This window comes from Melopsittacus undulatus, chromosome 15, assembly GCF_012275295.1.
Source record: "Melopsittacus undulatus isolate bMelUnd1 chromosome 15, bMelUnd1.mat.Z, whole genome shotgun sequence".
NCBI lineage: Eukaryota > Metazoa > Chordata > Aves > Psittaciformes > Psittaculidae > Melopsittacus > Melopsittacus undulatus.
This window is the reverse complement of record NC_047541.1, coordinates 6,407,240-6,424,891: the sequence shown is the minus strand read 5'-3', so window position 1 is coordinate 6,424,891 and position 17,652 is coordinate 6,407,240. Positions and strand designations below refer to the sequence as shown.

The following is a 17,652-nucleotide window of genomic DNA, read 5'->3' as shown; positions in this document are numbered from 1 at the left end:
CGGTTCCGTCCCGGCCCCACCGGAACCGGCGCATGCACCGGGAGCGGGACGGGAGCGCCTTAAAAACTGTATCCTTCCCCCCCCCTTAAAATTCCCATGGTGGGGCGAAGAACCACCCCCGGGGGGGGCTGCGGTCACTGGGGGACACGGGACCCACCGGGGGACACGGGACCCACCGGGGGACACAGGGATCCCCAGCCGGGGCTCAGTGCCCCGGGGCTGGTGTGTGTTTGGTAGGAGAGGGCTGAGGGGGAAGGGGGCGGTCGGAGGAGGAGGAAGCACCGCCCAGGGCCGACTGCAGGTAAACGGTCTTGTGGAAGAGTCTGTTGCTGAGGAAAACCACCAAGGAGAAGAGCCGGAGCTGGAAGTGGCTGGAAAAGGGAAGAGAACCCCATGAGCTTCCTCCCGGATGGAGGTTTGAGGGGGGTGAGGCTGAAGGTTTGGGGACACGGAGGGTATCACTCACTAGGTTTTGCTGGGGGTCCTCGCCTCGTTGGCGCTGATGATGAAGAGGGGGAAAAGGATGGAGAAGAGGCAACCGCTGGAAGGGAAAAAAACCAAAATATGATAAAATGACATAAAAAAGGGTGCTGGGGTGAGAAAGATGAAGGACGTGGATGTGGAACGGCAGCTATCCCCTCACCTGATGATGTAGGAGGACTGCATTGCCGTGAGGAAGGCGAGTGGCAAGCCAAAGCCAAAGTAGTAGGGCCAGTTCCTCTCAATGTTGGACAAGCGCTGGTGCATCTCAATTCCTGGTGGGAAAGGGTAAGAAAACCCTTTAGAACCCAACCGTTGGCATGGAGCAGCCTCCATCCCAACAGATCCCATCTGGAAGTGTCTCCCACCTTTGTTAAACCAGCGGTATTCAAAGCAGTAGAGTGAGTACAGTAGTGACATATGGAGGAGCCCAACCAGCTGGCCGACCAGATCGATGGGGAAGAGGCTCACGATCATTCCCTATGGATAAAATCCCAGTGGGAGCATGAGGGGAGCTCTGGAGAAGGTGGCTCTGGGGCGATGTGGTTGTTTGGGGGGATGAAATCCTCACCTGGATGAGGAAGAGCGCCTGCAGCAAGAGGTTGAACAACATGTCGGCGATGATTTTGCTGACGCTGGGGAAGGGGTGAGGTTTCCTGCCGGAGACTTCAAAGGCGAGATCTGCAATGTCCTGATGGAGAGGAGAGAGGGGATCCAAAATCCACTGGGATTATGTCACCAGGAATACACCCAGAGTCTGTTTTCCGGGCACCCACCTGAAACCAGATGGCGTTGACGACCTTACTGAGGACGAAGAGGGGCAGGACCCAGAGGGCGCTGAAGATGGAGGTGAGGATGAACTCCAGCCAGGCCCAGACATCGCTGTGCAAGGAAGGGTCACCTTCCAGAAACAGGGAAACACATTAGGACTCCGCAAGGGAAGCGCCTCGGTTCAGGGAGCTCTTCAGTGGAAGAACCTCATTTCAGGGAGCTCCTCATTAGAGGAACCTCCTTGTCTCTGGGAGCTCCATGTTAAAGGAACCTCCTCATTTTGGAAAGCTCCTCACTGGAAGAAACCTCCTTGTTTTGTGAAGCTCCTTACTTTGGGAAGCTCAGCATCCCAGAGCACTCCTTGTTGAAGGAACATCCTCCCTGAAGGAACCTCCTTGATTAGGAAAGCTCCTCATTACAGGAAGCTGCATGTTTCAGGGAGCTCAAAATTGGAAGAACATCATTTTAGGAAACTCCTTGTTTTGGGAAGTGCCTCAACTGGAGGAACTTTCTTTTCCATCACAAATTCCCCTTGGCATCTCTGCTCCCAGGGGAGCCCCCAACAGGAGGAATCCCACTTGCTTTTCATGCATTTGCAAAACCACAGTGACAACTGTGTGGTAGAAGCCTGCACAGATCCCACCACACAGCCTGTGAGTGGGTCCCTCCATCTCTGATTTACCTCTGGATAATTAACAACAGCCTTAATTAGCTCGGGAAGGAGAAGAACAAGGCAGGGACATGACAGTTCATGGGGCATTGGGAAGGAACTCACCGATGATGTGCGCCGTGACGGACTGAAGGGCAGGTATGAACATGCGGTAGAACAAGAAGAGACTGAGCTGGGGGAAGAGGAAGGTTCGGTGCTGCTGGGGGAGGTTTTGGGCTGCTGCAACTGGACCCTCTACCCATGGGGATCCAGGACCACCCCGGGAATGGCACAGACCACAGACCTCCCCCCCCCCCAAATCTACAACTGAGCACATTCCCTTTAACATTCCTGGGCCACTTCCTCATTCTCTGCCTAATGGGAAAATGAAGCTGGTGATTTATGAGGATCGGCCTCATGGTAAGGTCGGAGCTGAGGAATCAATATTCAATTCAGTGAAGCAACATCCCACACAGAACAGTCTCAAAGCAGCTTGGCTTCAACATGGGGGCTTTCCCAAGCAGGTCTATATCCCAGTTCCCTTAAGGCACAGCGGTGGGACAGGGAATACGGCAGCTGGCACAGGTCCCTGCAGCCCAGCTGATGGCTCACCACCAAAGGCACGCAAGGGTTGGTTTCCACAGAGGGGTTTAACACAGAAAGAACAAAATTCCCACTTACCCAGAACACGCCTCCATTCCAGGCACAACACTGAAATATCCGGCTCACTATCCTGGGTTCACTGCGGAGCAACGGGAGAGAGACACATCAATGGCCTTTACTAATTCCCTGTATCCATGCTGGAATGGAAGAGAAGGAGAGCTTTCCTCCTGAGTTTTAAGCATTTATGGGGGAGCTCAGGGTTGGTTTGACTCAAAAGCTCTCAGTGCAATAAAACTGGAGGGGTTTGGGGGCATTTTGTCCTCGGAAAAGGCTCGTTTTGGCTTCTCTCTCCTCACAATGTACTGACGGACATGACAAGAGCACTGCTGAGATTTAATCCCAGTGCTTCCATCCTTAGTGGATGCAACTGGTAGAGATGGCTTTGGAACACAGCAGGGCTATGGATAAATAACCTTGATTCACCTTTGATGGACTGGGAGAAGGGAATTACCAGTCCTCAGGCCCAACACTCACTTCTCTTGCTTCTTCTCTTCCAAGTGAAACCTCCGCTGGGCCAGCGCGCTGTTGGCTCTCCTCCGCCTCTGCTCTTCCCTTTTCTGCTGGATGCGGGCATCCAGCTTCGAGATGGTGCAGATGCCCCAGATGGAGTCCTTAATTCCCTGTGGACATGAGGAGAGGCTGTGACACTCCTTCCCACCTCCTGGTTATGGAAGGGGATGAGCCTTGCTGCCCAGAGTGGAGGAGGCAGCACCAGGCTCAGGGAGAGCCAGGGTTTGGAGTGCTGCCTGTTCTCCATAGCCTGGTGACCTAAATCACTGCCTGTTCCAGCAGCAGCCTCTCTTTGAAGGTGTGATTTCTCATCCAAAATCCACTATTTATAACCCAGAAAGTCACATCTCTCACAGCCCATCTCTTCTGCCTGGCAGAAAGCCCTTCTCCCCCCTGCCAGCCACTGAAGGCCAATAAAATAGAATTACACCAAACATTCAGGATGTGAAAAGCCCTCGTGGCCTGATCACACATCTGAGAGTGCTGCTCATGGCTTTACAGGTGACAGCCTCCCAGAAACAGCCTCGGAGCCACATCTGTGCAAACCTGCTAACGGAGAAGTGTCAAGAAGTCTCTGCCTCAACTCCTGCTTTAAAAGACTTCTAGCAACACCTCTCTAGCACTTACTTCCACCTCTGGGACACATTTGTTATCAAACATTTCACTTCAAAATGAAGTGTGAGAGCGTTGTGAAATAACTGAGGAGAAGCACTTGGGGGTATCTGGTCCATGAGAAGCTCCCCAAGACCTAACTTCAGTGCACTTTAGCCCAGAATCCCCTCGTGTGCTGGGCTGCACCCAAAGGAGCGTGAGCAGCAGGACATGGAGGGGACTCTCCCCCTCTGTTGTGTTCTGGGGAGATCCCCCCCCTGCAGCCCTGATCCAGCAGCACAAGAGGGATGTGGAGCTGCTGGAGAGAGGCCATGGAGATGCTGCAAGGGCTGGAGCAGCTCTGCTCTGGAGCCAAGCTGAGAGAGCTGGGCTGGGGCAGCCTGGACAAGAGAAGGCTCCTGAAGAGGAGACCTGAGAGCAGCTCCAGTGCTTAAAGGGGCTGCAGGAAACCTGGAGAGGGGCTTGGGACAAGGGCCTGTAGGGACAGGCCAAGGGGAATGACTTGAACCTGCCCGAGACTGAGCTGAGCTCTTAGGCAGAAGCTGTTCCCTGTGAGGGTGCTGAGGCGCTGGCACAGGGTGCCCAGAGCAGCTGTGGCTGCCCCATCCCTGGCAGTGTTCAAGGCCAGGTTGGACACAGGGGCTTGGAGCAACCTGCTCCAGTGGAAGGGGTCCCTGCCCATGGCAGGGGTTGGAACCAGATGAGCTTTAAGGTCCCTTCCAACACAAACCATTCCAGGATTCTAGCACCCAAATCCTACTGCTTGAGGCCATGGCCAGTGAACACCAGTTTCTGAACATGAATAACTTCTTAGCATCCCATGACCAACATTTTTGAGCCTGTGTTTATACCTGGATGATACAAGATGATGTGGGAGCACTGAGGTCACATGAAGCCTTATCACTGTGACTCTTTGCAACAGACACACTGCAGCCACCTTGGGAAAACACTTGGGAAGCAACACATCCCACACAGCTACCTCAAATCTAACAGCAGAAAGCCTACTGACAGGTATCTCTGTCTGACTAAACTGAAGTCTTTGATTAACATACAGCCAGAGCTTCTAATTCTTTAATTCACCTTTGACGAAGCCACGGAAGGGAACACGACCAGTCCCCATGACAAAGGAGCTGCAGTGCATGGACTCACCCTGACGAGGTCATGCAGGAAGGTTTTCACACTGTCTGCCATCTCGACTCCAGCATCACCTCCGGTTCCAAAACTATCAACTACAGGGAGAGGGGAAAAGCCGAACCCAAACCTCTCTCATCCTGGAGGGATGGGAAACGGATGGAGCCTGTGGAGAGAGAAAACACAAAGGATCATGGCAGGCATTAACCACAGAGTGGGATTCCAAGCTAATCCCACCAACAGGCTTCCAGCCCCCTTCAACACACAGGCAGAGAAAGGATCCATCCTGTCTGTGTCATGGTGTCTCATGTTAAAAGCCTGTTTCAGGAACAGCACAGCCCGTAGTTCTATGCTAACACCTCACTGCACCACTCGTTTTGGGGAGCCAGCAGAGCCAGCCCAGGGAGGTGTGAATACATCTATGCTAGGCCCAGCATTCAGTTAACACCATCCAGCTCCACACCTCCTCTGGCATGAAAGAAACTCCCATGTCTGCACTGACAAAACCAGGGCTGCTCTTTGAGCTGTCCCATCAGCTTTTGCCCCAAGCAGTAACAACTCCCAACAGCCCTTTGCCAAAAGCCTTGTGCTGAGTCTCTTGCTCCTTGTGAAGTGCTGCAGAAACAGGTTTTTAAGTTAAGGAAAACAGAAAACACATGGAGCTTTCCCAATGAGATCCAAACTGATCGCTTTTCCTAGGTGGGAGCTCCCACAGCTCTGGAGCAGGCTGGTATCACAAGCCCCAACACGTCACAGGTGCTGTTGCTCTCCAGTGTGCAGCACAAGGCATAAATGATTAAAATAATAACATTTAAAAAAGGATTTTATTTGGGTTATTCCAAGATAAACCCTGCCAGGGTCTGAACCCCACTCCTGGGAAGTGCGAACACCGGTTGGGATGAAGCTGTGGAAGCAGAGCCAGGCTCCAGTGTTACCAACACCACGTTAATCACAGGCACTGCCACCCCACAATGAAGCTTTTGGAGCAGACACACTCAGATGGGGGGGGGTGGGTTAGAATCTCTGTGCTTTAGCAAGTGTCCATGGTCCAGGTCACACTGGCAGAAACAAAAGGCGAAGGAGAGCGCTCTCTGCTCCCAACACTGCACCTCACCGTGCCTTGGGTTCCGAAACCTCTCTAGTGGGACCCTGCTCCTGCAGGCAGCTCCTCCCGATGGGCGAGTCCAGCGGTGGGGATCATCCACAGCACCCACAGGTGCCCAGTGCTGCCCCACAGCAGCGCTGGGGCAGGGGCATCGCCTCCCCACTGTTAACTGGCAGGCAGTTACCCCAGACCCGTCCCTGCCGGTACCGGGGGGCACCCCTATAACTTCAGTGGGGGGAGCACTATTTTACCTCAGGTTGTTCCCACCATCACCCCAGGAACCGGGGCCGGGGGGGACACAACAACACACCACACCACAACACAACACACCACACAACAACACACCACACAACACAACACCGCACCACACCGTGCGCCTCAAGCCACCGCTGCCCCCACGCTCCCCTGAAGCTGTTACCTCAGGGCTGCCCAAACTCCCCTCAGCCTTTCCCCGTGGGTCCCTGCAGACCCCGATTCACCTCAGGGCAGTGCCCCCCGCCCCCGTTACCTCAGGGCAGTGCCCCCCGCCCCCGGTTACCTCAGGGCAGTGCCCCCCGCCCCCGGTTACCTCAGGGCAGTGCCCCCCGCCCCCGTTACCTCAGGGCAGTGCCCCCCGCCCCCGTTACCTCAGGGCAGTGCCCCCCGCCCCGGTTACCTCAGGGCAGTGCCCCCCGCCCCGGTTACCTCAGGGCAGTGCCCCCCGCCCCCGTTACCTCAGGGCAGTGCCCCCCGCCCCGGTTACCTCAGGGCAGTGCCCCCCGACCCGATCCCACCCCCGTTACCTCAGCCGGTCCCCCCCCCCCCCCACCGCCGCTGCCACCACTCACCGCGGGCCGGGCTCACGGCGCGCACGGCCCAGCTCCAGCGGCCCGGCCGCCGCCACCGCGCATGCGCCGGGCTCCCGCCGCGCAGCCGCCCGCCCCGCCCCGCGCAGGCGCGCTGCCGGCGGAGAGCCATTCCGCCGCCCCGCGAGGGGGCGGTACGTGAGCGAGGGGGACACTTGGAGGCAATGGGAGAATGGGAGAGGCTGGGGGGTCATGGGGGGATACTGGGGGTAATGGGGACACATTGGGTGATAATAGGGTGCAGAAGGCAGACAGAGGAAGCACTGGGTGGGAATGGAACACACTGGGGACACCAGAAAGGGGGCAGTGGGGCTGGGGAGCACTGGGTGAGCAATAGGGGAGCACTGGTGTGTGCCCGCTATGCACAGGGCAGAGCTGGGCAGCAGCAGGGGTGTCCCCTGTAAGTGAGGTACGACATGCTGGAACTGAGATTGAGAGAAACAACCTTGAGCCAATAACTCAGCATTGTGGTGAGTGATTATTAACCCGAAACTATGAATGCTTATCACAAATAGGATTAGGCACACTCGGTCAGATCTGTCATTACCTCAACCCTTCGTGCCCCACGTTGTGCACCAAAACACCTGTTTCCGCACATCCATCACACCACCCCTCCTTCCACCAGCGGCTCCCTTTGCACCAGCCTGCTCCAGCCCAACCTGCTCAGGTCCAAGGTCTCGTACCGACCCTTGAGCACCAGCTCAGCCAAGGCCCTGCCGGCTGCCGGCGCGTGCTGCAGCCCGTGCCCACTGAACCCCGCGGCCACCAGCAGGTTGCTCAGCCTGGGGTGAGCTCCCACCACCCCGTTGCGGTCGAAGGAGTTGTGGTCGTAGTAACCTGCCCACGAGCTGCCGGGACGGAGGGAGGAGAAGGCCGGGACGCGCCGGGCCAGCCGCGGCCAGACCTGCTCCTGGAAGTAGCTGTGATCCACAGAGAGGTCGCTGGGATCCGGCTCCTCCTCCTGGGAAAACACGTTGGGAGGGAGTCAGAAGGAAAACTAAGGAGGGAAACCATGTAAATAATGCATTGAAATAGCATAAATAATATCAATAGAGAGGAGCCTCCCTTTGGGTGCACCTCGGGTGGGCTCATGCCGCCCAAGTAGTTGCCAGCAATGCCCTCACGGCGAAAGTAAGCACCAGTGGTGTCAATGAGGAATGGGCAGGATAAGCCGGGACCATCGTGACAGTGCCAGGAGAAGATGTACCTATAGGGATAGAGGAGATCCCCCCCCAAAAATATAGGGATGAGGGGGGTAGGTTGTGCCTCAGAACATCGGGGGGTGCGTGGAAATGAAAGCACTGAGGGTTCACAGCATTCCTGACAATTGGAGGGGCACCCTAAAGAAGGACCAAGTTCACCAGCCCTCGAAGATGGAGAGAGGTGAGTGCTGGGATGTGAGATCCCCCCTCCCAAAATCCCATTGAAGTCCTCACAACCCCTTTGCAAAGGAATGGATGGTGGGCACCGGGACACAACCACCATCCCATAGAGCACAAAGGGGTTCCACAGTGATGCCAGGATGTGAACCCCACAATGTGAACCCCCAAATCCTGCCCTCCCCACCTCTTCCGGGGCTGGATGGGCAGGGGCTGGCGCAGCGCCTCGGGCAGCCCAGCTGTCTCCAGCAGCTCCCCAGCCCAGGCACCCGCTGCATTCACCACGATGGCACAGGTCACGGGCTGGTACTCCAGGCTGTCCTGCATGTACACCTGGGGGGACACTCACCCCACATGAGCCGGGGGGGGTCTGGACACCCGTGGGGTGTCAGTGTCATTCACCTCTCAGGTGTGCTCTGGGGGGGGCACACTCACATGGATGCGTTTGATGCGTGCGGACAACGGGTCCGGTCCCCGTGGTGGCATCAAGTCCTCAGCTGAGGTGACAAAACCTGGAGGATTGGGGGGGTGAGGGGGTGACACCCCCAGGGGACACCCGCTCTGTGTGTGTCCCCCCCTCACCTCGCACCTCCCCGGCGCAGCTGAGCACCCCCAGGGACATGGCTTTGCGCCGCAGAGCAGTGAGGAGGGTCCAGGGGTCGAACCAGCCCTCGTCCTCCAGACCTGGGGGGGACACATGGGGGGGATGCTGGTGTGACCCCTCCAAACACACCTGAGGCTGGGGGAGGAAGAGCCCCCATCCCCAAATTAAGGTGGGGTGAATGATGGGCCCAGTGGGGGTGATTATATGGGATGGGTGTGAGGGTGGGAATGGATGAGGATGAGGACAGGGATGAAGATGGGAATGGGCATCAGGATGGGGAATAGGGGGTGAGAATGGAATGGGATGAGGATGGTGATGAGGATACAGATAAGGATGAGGAATGGGGTGAGGATGGGGATGAGAATGTTGATAGGGATGGGGAATAGGATGGGGATGCAGAGGAGGATCAGAATGGGGAATGAGGTGAGGATGGGGGTGAGAATGGGGATAGTGACGAGGATGGGTGGTGATGGGGTCCCCAGGTACCATAGGAAGCCACAGCCACGTCCTCCGTGTCTATCCATGGGAATTTGTCCTTCAACTGAGCGGGTGACAGCAGTGTCACCTGCACCCCTTCCTCCCTGGGGAGAGCCAGCATGGGGGGGGGGGTCAGGATGAAAACCCCAAACCCAAAACCCTTGAGGAGGGGGGGGGCACTGTGTGTGCATGTCCCACCTCTGGACCTTGACAGTGGCCTCCAGCCCCTCAGCATCCTGCGGGGAGGCCAGGAACAGGTATCCTGAAGGCTGGAACTGGATGTCAACGGGCGGCTCGTTCGGCACCCCAAGGTACTCCTGTGAGGAGAGGGGGCACCCATTGAGCAGGGCTGGCCCTCCCCGACCTGACAGCCCCCCAGTGACCCCACATACATTGATATTGCGGAGAAAACTGGCGGAGAAACGGGACATGTGGATATTCTCCGGGAGGGAAAACTGCTGCCGGATGCCCCCGGCCGACAGCACGGTTGAGGCTCGGGAATACTGCAAGAGAGAAACACCCCCAGAATAGAGGGGTTCGGGGGTCCCCAAGGCCATGCCCTGCCCCAGGACGGGGGTGCTCACCGTGGGGTCCCGCTCCAGCACCAGCACCCTCATGCCGTGCCGCCGCGCCTCCAGCGCCTTCAGCCAGTATGCCACGGACCAGCCCACCACACCCCCCCCCACCACCACCACGTCGGCCTCTTCGGGGGGCTGCGGGTCCCGGGGCACCCCCGGGGGGCCCCAGCTCCCTGTGCCGGGTGCCAGCGGCGACAGCTGATCCTGCAGGGTCCGGCCCATGAGCCTCAGCCTCAGCCCCAGCTCTGACGGGTACGGGGGGGCTGATGGGTGGGGGGCACCCCAGTGCCCTCTGCACCCCCGGCACCCTCCAGACCCCCCCTCTGCCACTGCCCTCAGCATCGCCAGGACCTTTGGAGCCACCAGAGCCTTCCATAACACCCATCCCCCGGACCCTAGTGTATCCCTGCATCCCCCCCCGGACTCCAGTGTATCCCTGCATCCATCCCCCCCCCGGACTCCAGTGTATCCCTGCATCCCCCCCCGGACCCCCGTGTAACCCTGCATCCCCCCCCCGGACTCCAGTGTATCCCTGCATCCCCCCCCCCGGACTCCAGTGTATCCCTGCATTCCCCCCCGGACTCCAGTGTATCCCTGCATCCTCCCCCCCCAGACTCCAGTGTATCCCTGCATCCCTCCCCCCCCGGACTCCAGTGTATCCCTGCATCCCTCCCCCCCCAGACTCCAGTGTATCCCTGCATCCCCCCCGGACTCCAGTGTATCCCTGCATCCCCCCCCGGACTCCAGTGTATCCCTGCATCCTCCCCCCCCAGACTCCAGTGTATCCCTGTATCCCCCCCCCAGACTCCAGTGTATCCCTGCATCCTCCCCCCCCAGACTCCAGTGTATCCCTGCATCCTCCCCCCCCCAGACTCCAGTGTATCCCTGTATCCCCCCCCCCCGGACTCCAGTGTATCCCTGCATCCTCCCCCCCCAGACTCCAGTGTATCCCTGTATCCCCCCCCCCAGACTCCAGTGTATCCCTGCATCCTCCCCCCCCAGACTCCAGTGTATCCCTGTATCCCCCCCCCAGACTCCAGTGTATCCCTGTATCCCCCCCCCAGACTCCAGTGTATCCCTGCATCCCCCCCCCGGACTCCAGTGTATCCCTGCATATCCCCCCCCCCGGACTCCAGTGTATCCCTGCACACCCCAGTCTCCTATGGGATCACCCTCCCCCCCCCCCAGGCCACCCCCCGGACTCTGTGACCCCGCTCACCCCGGAACATGTCCGCACTGCGCATGCCCCGTCCCGGAGCCCCCCCCGCCCGCGGGAGCCCCCTCCTCAGCGCGCTCCCGCTGCGCAGCATGGCCCTGGCCACGCCCCCACCGCCGCTCCCCCCTCGCTATTGGCTAACGCCCGTCCCGCCTCCCTCCATCCCCTCCACCAATGGGAGGTGTTTTCCGGCGGAAGTAGGGCGCACGGGAAGTGGGGGGTGGGGGGCAGTGCGACGTGTGCGGGAGCCGGTCCCGCCGCCATGTTGGACTTCTTCACCATCTTCAGCAAGGGGGGGCTCGTCCTGTGGTGCTTCCAGGGCGGCCCCGCAGCCACCGCGCCCGTCAACGCGCTCATCCGGTCCGTGCTGCTGCAGGTGCGGAGCGGAGCGGGGGGGACCATCCGGCTGGGGCGGGGAGGACACCGGCAGCACCGGGCGGGCATCCCTGGGGGGGCCTGAGGGGGAAACGGATGGGACCATTGCGTGGGGAGGGGGGAAATGACCCGTTCTGGGGTGGGCTGAGCCGTACGGGAGAGCTGCCCCATAGGGAGCCACTGGGGGAAGGAGGATGGGACCTCCTGCCCGGGGCTACGGGCTGGACCACTGTCTGGGGCGGAGGGGGGTAAGGATGATGTTTAGGGGATGGGGGGGTGTGCTCGCTGTTTACACCCGTTTTCCAATGTGTCCTTTTCCCCAGGAGCGCGGTGGCAACAACTCCTTCACCCATGAAGCCCTCACGCTCAAGTACAAGCTGGACAACCAGTTTGAACTGGTGTTTGTGGTAAGGGATGGCCCCAGAGGGGGCTCTGGGGATGATGGGGGTCTTGGGCACACACTGCTGCGGAGCAGCTCATTTTGATCATCATTTAAATTCATTAAACCTCCAGTAGGAGCTGCAGAGGTTGCTCTGCCCTAACAAAACTTTTGATTTTGACCAAATCTGTTTAAAACCGGCCAGAAACCATAGAACTGTAGAATAGTTAGGGTTGGAAAAGACCTTAAGACCATCCAGTTCCAACCCCTACCACGAGCAGGGATGCCTCACACTACATAACATTGCCCAAGGCTCTGTCCAACTTGGCCTTGAACACTGCCAGGGATGGGGCAGCCACAGCTTCTCTGGGCACCCTGTGCCAGCGCCTCAGCACCCTCACAGGGAAGAGCTTCTGCCTTGTTTCCAACCTGAACTTCCCCTATTTCAGTCTGAACCCATCACCCCTTGACCTGTCACTCCAGTCCCTGATGCAGAGCCCCTCTTCAGCATCCTTGTAGCCCCCTTCAGACACTGGAAGCTGCTCGGAGGTCCCCATTCAGCTTCTCTTCTCCAGGCTGAACAGCCCCAGTGTTCTCAGCCTGGCTCCATACAGGAGCTGCTCCAGCCCCTGAGCATCCTTGCCCAGTTCCTCTGGACTTGCTCCAACAGCTTGGCCTTATGCTGGGGACACCAGAACTGCACACAAGTGCTGCAAGTGGAACTTTATGAGGGCAGAGGGGCAGGATCACCTCCCTTGACCTGCTGGTCATGCTCCTTTTTCTGCAGCCAGGATACAGGTGGTTTCTGGGCTGTGAGCACACACTGCAGCTGGCTCATGTTCAGTTTCTCATTGACCAACACCCCCAAGTCCTCCACAGGACTGCTCTGAATCTCTGCCCAACCTGTAGCTGTGCCTGGCATTGCTCTGACACAGGTGCAGGACCTTGCACTTGGCATGGTTAAACTTCATAAGTTCAAGAGCGCTGTATTAGAGAGGTTTTCCCCTCAACACCAGGCAGATTGTTGTTAAATGAGGTGATGGACTAACGTCTTTCCACTGTGCTGCATCCCAGGTGGGGTTTCAGAAGATCCTGACTCTAACCTACGTGGACAAGTTGATAGACGACGTTCACAAGGAGTTCAGGGACAAGTACCGCAATGAGTTCCAGCAGAAGGGCACCTTGGGCCTCCTAAATGGCACCTTTGATTTTAAAGACGACTTCATGCGCCTCCTCCGGTAGCAGAGCCTGGTTTTCCCTCCCACATCCCTGTTCAGAGTGCAGGCAGAGCCAAAATAGAGGCTCTGAACGGGTGTCCTCTCCGCAGGGATGCAGAGGAGAGCAGTAAAGTCCGAGCTCCCACCGTAATGAAGACGTTTGAGCAGTCTCTGAAGTCTCAGAAGACTGTCAAGTGTATGATTGAAACCCGGGGGGAGAAACCAAAGGAGAAAGTCAAGAACAAGAAGAACAAAGGTTCCAAAAAGGAGGGTGAGTTTGTGGGAAAGAAAACCGGGGCAGGGAAGGAATCAAGATTCCAGAGTTCTGTGTCTTTCCCGGTCCCCGTGTGCTCCGGAACGCTGGCCTGAGCTCATGTTGGGTTCCTGCCATCAGGAAGTGAGGCTGTCGCAGCGCCCGGCAAAGCCTCTGCAGGTGACAAGCAGTCCTCTGGGGAAAGGGAGGAGCTGACCAAGGATGAAATCCTGCAGAAGAACCGGGAGGAATTCTTCAAGAGACACATGAAAGCAGGGGAGAAGTCCAGGTGGGTGACGAGCTCAGGCTGCCTGTGGTCCAGGCGCACTGTCCCTCAGCCACAGCTGAGTCCCTCCAGCCTGTGGGGAGCCCCAGAATTCAAACCTTGCTTTCTCTTTTCCTTATCTCCCTGCTCGCTGGGAGGATTGGAGAGGGCACACTGTGGGTCCTGGAGGTAATGGCACTTGATCCATTCTTTCCCTGGAAGAGCCAGGAACCCAGTGTGTGCCCAGGAGTGCTGTGAGCAAAGGGCAGTGGCGCATCAGTGCCTGGCTTATGGTAAAGGGATCTGGTACAGGGTCAAATATGAGATAATGAAACAATGGGGACTACATCAATCAGGTTTAGCCTTAATTCCTGACTTTTGTTGGTTTAATGCAGGCTTGTAATTGTCACATTTTCCAAGGAGGCTATTGCTGCTGTTTCCCTGAACTGAACAATCCACGTTTCCCATCTTTATTCCAGCAAATCCCCAAAGCCTGAGGCACAGAAGGAGAAAGGGAAGAAGCCCAGAGTGTGGGATCTGGAGAACTCTAATGCCAAAGTACTGGATTACAGTAACTCTGCTACCAATGGGAGCGCCGAGGCTTGTCCTGTGGAAGAATTTGACCCTGATGCAGTAAGGAAAAGCCAGGTCACTGTGTCCTGGGTTGTGCTGGGATCAGCTGGGTGTTGTGATCCCGGCCCATGGAGACTCCGGATGTGGCTGGAGCGGGATGAGGGGGAGCACTTGATGGTTTTCAGGGTGTCTTCTCCCCTCCTTGCAGGCTCTAGGGGATAGGAATCGGGAGCCCGGCCGCCTCTACGACCTCGAGTATGAGAGCGATGAGGAAGCTGAAGAGGAGAAGGTTGTTCAGAACCCTTCAAAGCCCAGGTAGAGGCTCCTGCAGCCCCAGCGTGTCACACACCTCTTGGTTTCTACCCTGTAACTCCTCTCAACTGGTTGTGAAGCAGGGACAAAGCGGTGGTTGTCAGCTGGTGGGCTCTACACAGCTCGCCCCTTGAACCTGAAGGTGACCCCTCTTCTCCACAGTGTGAAGAAAGGTGGCCTGGGGGGCATGTTTGGCATGCTGAAAGGCCTGGTGGGCTCCAAGAGCCTGACAAGAGAGGACATGGACCCCATACTGGAAAAGATGAAGGATCACTTGATTGGTAGGTCTGGCTCCCCTAAAAGCAAGTTAATTTGTGGTGGCTCCATGGGGTAGCACCCGTGGTTTGGGACGTTCTTGCCCACAGGGACTGGTGGGTGCTTGTCTCACCCTCGACAATGCATCAAATGGGGGGGTCAATGGTCTAGTCTGGTGCGGATCCTGCATGGTGATCCATCCTCCCCCCAGCACTGGTGTCTGGTGTGTGTGACCTCAGCAGCACTCACCCTCCTCTCTCTGTCTCCCTCTTGAAGCTAAAAACGTGGCAGCTGAGATCGCGGTGCAGCTCTGCGAGTCAGTGGCCAAGAAACTGGAAGGGAAGGTGATGGGGACGTTCACCAGTAAGTGGCCATGAGGCCTCCTGTTCATGGTGTGGGGCTCAGGAGTGTTCCTGGGTGTGAGGGGTTCTCATTCCACCTCCTCCTCCCCAGCGGTGACCTCGACAGTGAAGCAGGCCCTGCAGGAGGCTCTGGTCCAGATCCTGCAGCCCCAGCGCCGGGTGGATGTGCTCCGGGATGTCATGGATGCCCAGCGCCACCGCCGGCCCTACGTGGTCACCTTCTGTGGCGTCAACGGCGTTGGGAAGTCCACCAACTTGGCCAAGGTTGGACACGGTGCTCCTGGTGAGGTCAGGGTGAGGAGGCGAGGCTGTCGTTGCTAATGCGCGTTTCTCCTCCATCCCCTTCAGATCTCGTTCTGGCTCATCGAGAACGGTTTCAGTGTCCTCATTGCCGCCTGTGACACGTTCCGGGCTGGAGCAGTGGAGCAGCTCCGCACCCACACCCGGCGCCTCAACGCCCTGCACCCTCCGGAGAGCCACGGTGGGCGCACCATGGTGCAGCTCTACGAGAAGGGCTACGGCAAGGACGCGGCCGGGATTGCCATGGAGGCCATTGCTTACGGTACACGCCAAGAACCGGTGGGGGGAGGTGTTGTTCTGGGGGAACATCCTGCTCACTGGTGCCTCTTCATCTTGCCCAGCTCGGAACCAGGGCTTTGACGTGGTGCTGGTGGACACGGCGGGCCGCATGCAGGACAATGCACCCCTGATGACGGCGTTGGCCAAACTGATTGCTGTCAATGCTCCTGACCTGGTCCTGTTCGTTGGGGAAGCGCTGGTGGGAAATGAGGCAGTGGATCAGCTGGTGAGGGAGCAGGCTTTGGGTCCTGGAAGATAGAGTATCATCATCGTTACTATCCTTCCAGTATCTGCAGGGGGCTACAGGGATGCTGGAGAGGGGCTCTGCATCAGGGACTGTAGCAACAGGACAAGGGGTGATGGGTTCAAACTGAAACGGGAAGTTCAGGTTAGATCTAAGGAAAAGCTCTTCCCTGTGAGGGTGCTGAGGCGCTGGCACAGGGTGCCCACAGAAGCTGTGGCTGCCCCATCCCTGGCAGTGCTCAAGGCCAGGTTGGACACAGGGGCTTGGAGCAAGCTGCTCTAATGGAAGGTGTTTGTGCCCATGGCAGGGGGTTGGAGCTGGATAATCTTAAGGTTCTCTCCAGCCCAAACCAGTCTGGGATTATGGGGAAAGACTCTTGCTTCCATGGGTTTTATCAGGCATTTGGACAGTGGCAGCACCAGAAATTAGTTTCTTGGATCCATTTTCTCCCTCAGGTCAAATTCAACAAGGCCCTGGCTGATCACTCCATGGCCCAGACACCACGGCTCATCGATGGGATTGTCCTCACCAAGTTTGATACCATCGATGACAAGGTAAGGAGGCTGTTGAGACATCTCCACATGGAGCTTCCCATTGGAGAGGCAGAAGTGTCCAACACAGGGTGCTTTGGTGCTGTCTCGGATGCCATCTCTTGCCTTCCTCTTGCATTGCAACCCAATTCAGTGATGTGCTGAGTGAAGAGCAAGGAGGCAGAGTGGCTGATGGTGCTTGTTGTCCTTGGCAGGTCGGTGCTGCCATCTCCATGACCTACATCACGAGCAAGCCCATTGTTTTCGTTGGTACCGGACAGACCTACTGTGATCTGCGAAGCCTTAATGCCAAGGCCGTGGTCGCAGCGCTCATGAAGGCCTGAACCCCACCAATGGCTGTTGCAGATGTCCAAGAAGAACATGCTTTACCCCGTTCCCAGCTCGTCCTTCCCACAATGAAGGGATGCCAGTGGGAGGGGAATGGTTTTGGGGGGTAAAATTCCTTTTATCCAGCAAAATCCCTTCCCCTGGCTTCCTTCATTCTGGTTGAGGTGGCACAGGCTCCCTCGCAGGGAAGCTGAAGCCAGAGCTTTGTATTGTTCATGCTGCAAGGGCCTGCTGTGCTTTTTTGGGGGGGTTGAAGGCTTTAGTTCCTTTGAGCTGCTTTTGGATTTCTTTTAGACCAGTTGAGGGAGGATGAGGAGTGATGGTATTTGCTGGTGGATAGGAAGAAAAAGCCAATTCTTACTGGCAGATACGTTTGGTGGCTTTGGTGTTCTCCCCCTTCGAGTGCCTCTTGAGCCCGGTCTGAAGTGCTATACTGAGTAATACAAACCTCTGTTACAATGTCTTGTAGCTCCATATCGCAGATGTGCTCCAGTGCAATAAGTTGAATGCTGTCTGCTCAGAGACATAATTTATATGAAATAAACCTCATAATTTGTCCTCTGTGTGTAAATAACTCTCCTCCAGGCAGGACCTGCTCACTCCTTGGGGGTAGGGAGGAGACAAACCCTGGGTGAGGGGTTGGAGAGGGCGAGTAACTCACCCACCAGCCGCAAGGTCAGTGAACAGGCTTTTAATAGAAGCTTCCACATACAAAACACTACACAATAAAGACAGAAACTAAAGAAGTGGAGCTTTAAGTAGGCAAAAACCCATCAAGTCTGCTTGGGATCTGTGGACTCGGGTCCTGGGATGAGGCTGTTCCTCAGCTGCTGCCTCCTGGAAGGATGAAAGGGAATAAACAACAGGGAAAACACTACTGGCATGTGTGGGGAGCAGCAGGGCTGTTCATACAGTGATTTCATAAAGGTAAATCCCAAAT

At 57.2% G+C, this 17,652-nt stretch overlaps 3 protein-coding genes across 5 annotated transcripts; 1 reads left to right on the top strand and 2 right to left on the bottom strand.

Annotated features, from left to right (window-relative positions):
* Nucleotides 1-70: 70 nt before the first annotated feature.
* EI24 (EI24 autophagy associated transmembrane protein) lies at nt 71-6,820 on the bottom strand. The gene is made up of 11 exons (XM_034069474.1): nt 6,749-6,820; nt 4,835-4,982; nt 3,038-3,183; nt 2,582-2,642; nt 2,027-2,093; nt 1,257-1,381; nt 1,052-1,171; nt 849-960; nt 644-755; nt 467-541; nt 71-371 (listed from the first exon to the last, which is right to left on the bottom strand). The coding sequence occupies exons 2-11, from the start codon at nt 4,874-4,876 to the stop codon at nt 206-208; spliced, it is 1,026 nt and encodes a 341-aa protein (XP_033925365.1). The 5' UTR covers nt 4,877-4,982; nt 6,749-6,820; the 3' UTR covers nt 71-205.
* A 405-nt stretch (nt 6,821-7,225) lies between these two features.
* FOXRED1 (FAD dependent oxidoreductase domain containing 1) lies at nt 7,226-11,087 on the bottom strand. 3 transcript variants are annotated; one of them, XM_034069530.1, is made up of 10 exons: nt 11,024-11,087; nt 9,811-10,049; nt 9,619-9,729; nt 9,425-9,543; nt 9,236-9,330; nt 8,728-8,829; nt 8,581-8,657; nt 8,333-8,478; nt 7,844-7,973; nt 7,226-7,727 (listed from the first exon to the last, which is right to left on the bottom strand). In XM_034069530.1, the coding sequence occupies exons 1-10, from the start codon at nt 11,046-11,048 to the stop codon at nt 7,368-7,370; spliced, it is 1,404 nt and encodes a 467-aa protein (XP_033925421.1). In that variant the 5' UTR covers nt 11,049-11,087; the 3' UTR covers nt 7,226-7,367. The 3 variants fall into 3 exon arrangements, with proteins under 3 accessions (XP_033925421.1, XP_033925420.1, XP_033925422.1); XM_034069529.1 differs by lacking the exon at nt 11,024-11,087 and having other exon boundaries at nt 9,811-10,148; XM_034069531.1 differs by lacking the exons at nt 9,236-9,330; nt 11,024-11,087 and having other exon boundaries at nt 8,735-8,829; nt 9,811-10,154.
* Nucleotides 11,088-11,229: 142 nt separating this feature from the next.
* Nucleotides 11,230-17,270, top strand: SRPRA (SRP receptor subunit alpha). The gene is made up of 14 exons (XM_005142799.3): nt 11,230-11,396; nt 11,719-11,802; nt 12,849-13,012; nt 13,102-13,262; nt 13,386-13,533; nt 13,989-14,142; nt 14,291-14,397; nt 14,557-14,675; nt 14,926-15,012; nt 15,103-15,275; nt 15,360-15,573; nt 15,653-15,816; nt 16,290-16,388; nt 16,580-17,270. Exons 1-14 carry the CDS (start codon nt 11,283-11,285, stop codon nt 16,706-16,708), a joined length of 1,917 nt encoding a protein of 638 aa, XP_005142856.1. The 5' UTR covers nt 11,230-11,282; the 3' UTR covers nt 16,709-17,270.
* The last annotated feature ends 382 nt before the right edge of the window (nt 17,271-17,652 follow it).

Excerpts from the sequence above, each read along its gene's own strand:
- EI24 (XM_034069474.1), bottom strand. The coding sequence starts at position 4,876 with ATGGCAGACAGTGTGAAAACCTTCCTGCATGACCTCGTCAGG. Across the intron at positions 542-643 it reads CAGTCCTCCTACATCATCAG|CGGTTGCCTCTTCTCCATCC; the intron begins GTGAGGGGATAG and ends TTTCCCTTCCAG. Across the intron at positions 372-466 it reads AGGACCCCCAGCAAAACCTA|CCACTTCCAGCTCCGGCTCT; the intron begins GTGAGTGATACC and ends TCCCTTTTCCAG.
- FOXRED1 (XM_034069529.1), bottom strand. The coding sequence starts at position 10,146 with ATGCTGAGGGCAGTGGCAGAGGGGGGGTCTGGAGGGTGCCGGGGGTGC. Across the intron at positions 8,658-8,727 it reads CTGCGCCGGGGAGGTGCGAG|GTTTTGTCACCTCAGCTGAG; the intron begins GTGAGGGGGGGA and ends CCAATCCTCCAG. Across the intron at positions 7,974-8,332 it reads CCCATCCAGCCCCGGAAGAG|GTACATCTTCTCCTGGCACT; the intron begins GTGGGGAGGGCA and ends CTATCCCTATAG.
- SRPRA (XM_005142799.3), top strand. The coding sequence starts at position 11,283 with ATGTTGGACTTCTTCACCATCTTCAGCAAGGGGGGGCTCGTCCTGTGG. Across the intron at positions 11,397-11,718 it reads TCCGGTCCGTGCTGCTGCAG|GAGCGCGGTGGCAACAACTC; the intron begins GTGCGGAGCGGA and ends CCTTTTCCCCAG. Across the intron at positions 15,276-15,359 it reads AGTCCACCAACTTGGCCAAG|ATCTCGTTCTGGCTCATCGA; the intron begins GTTGGACACGGT and ends CATCCCCTTCAG.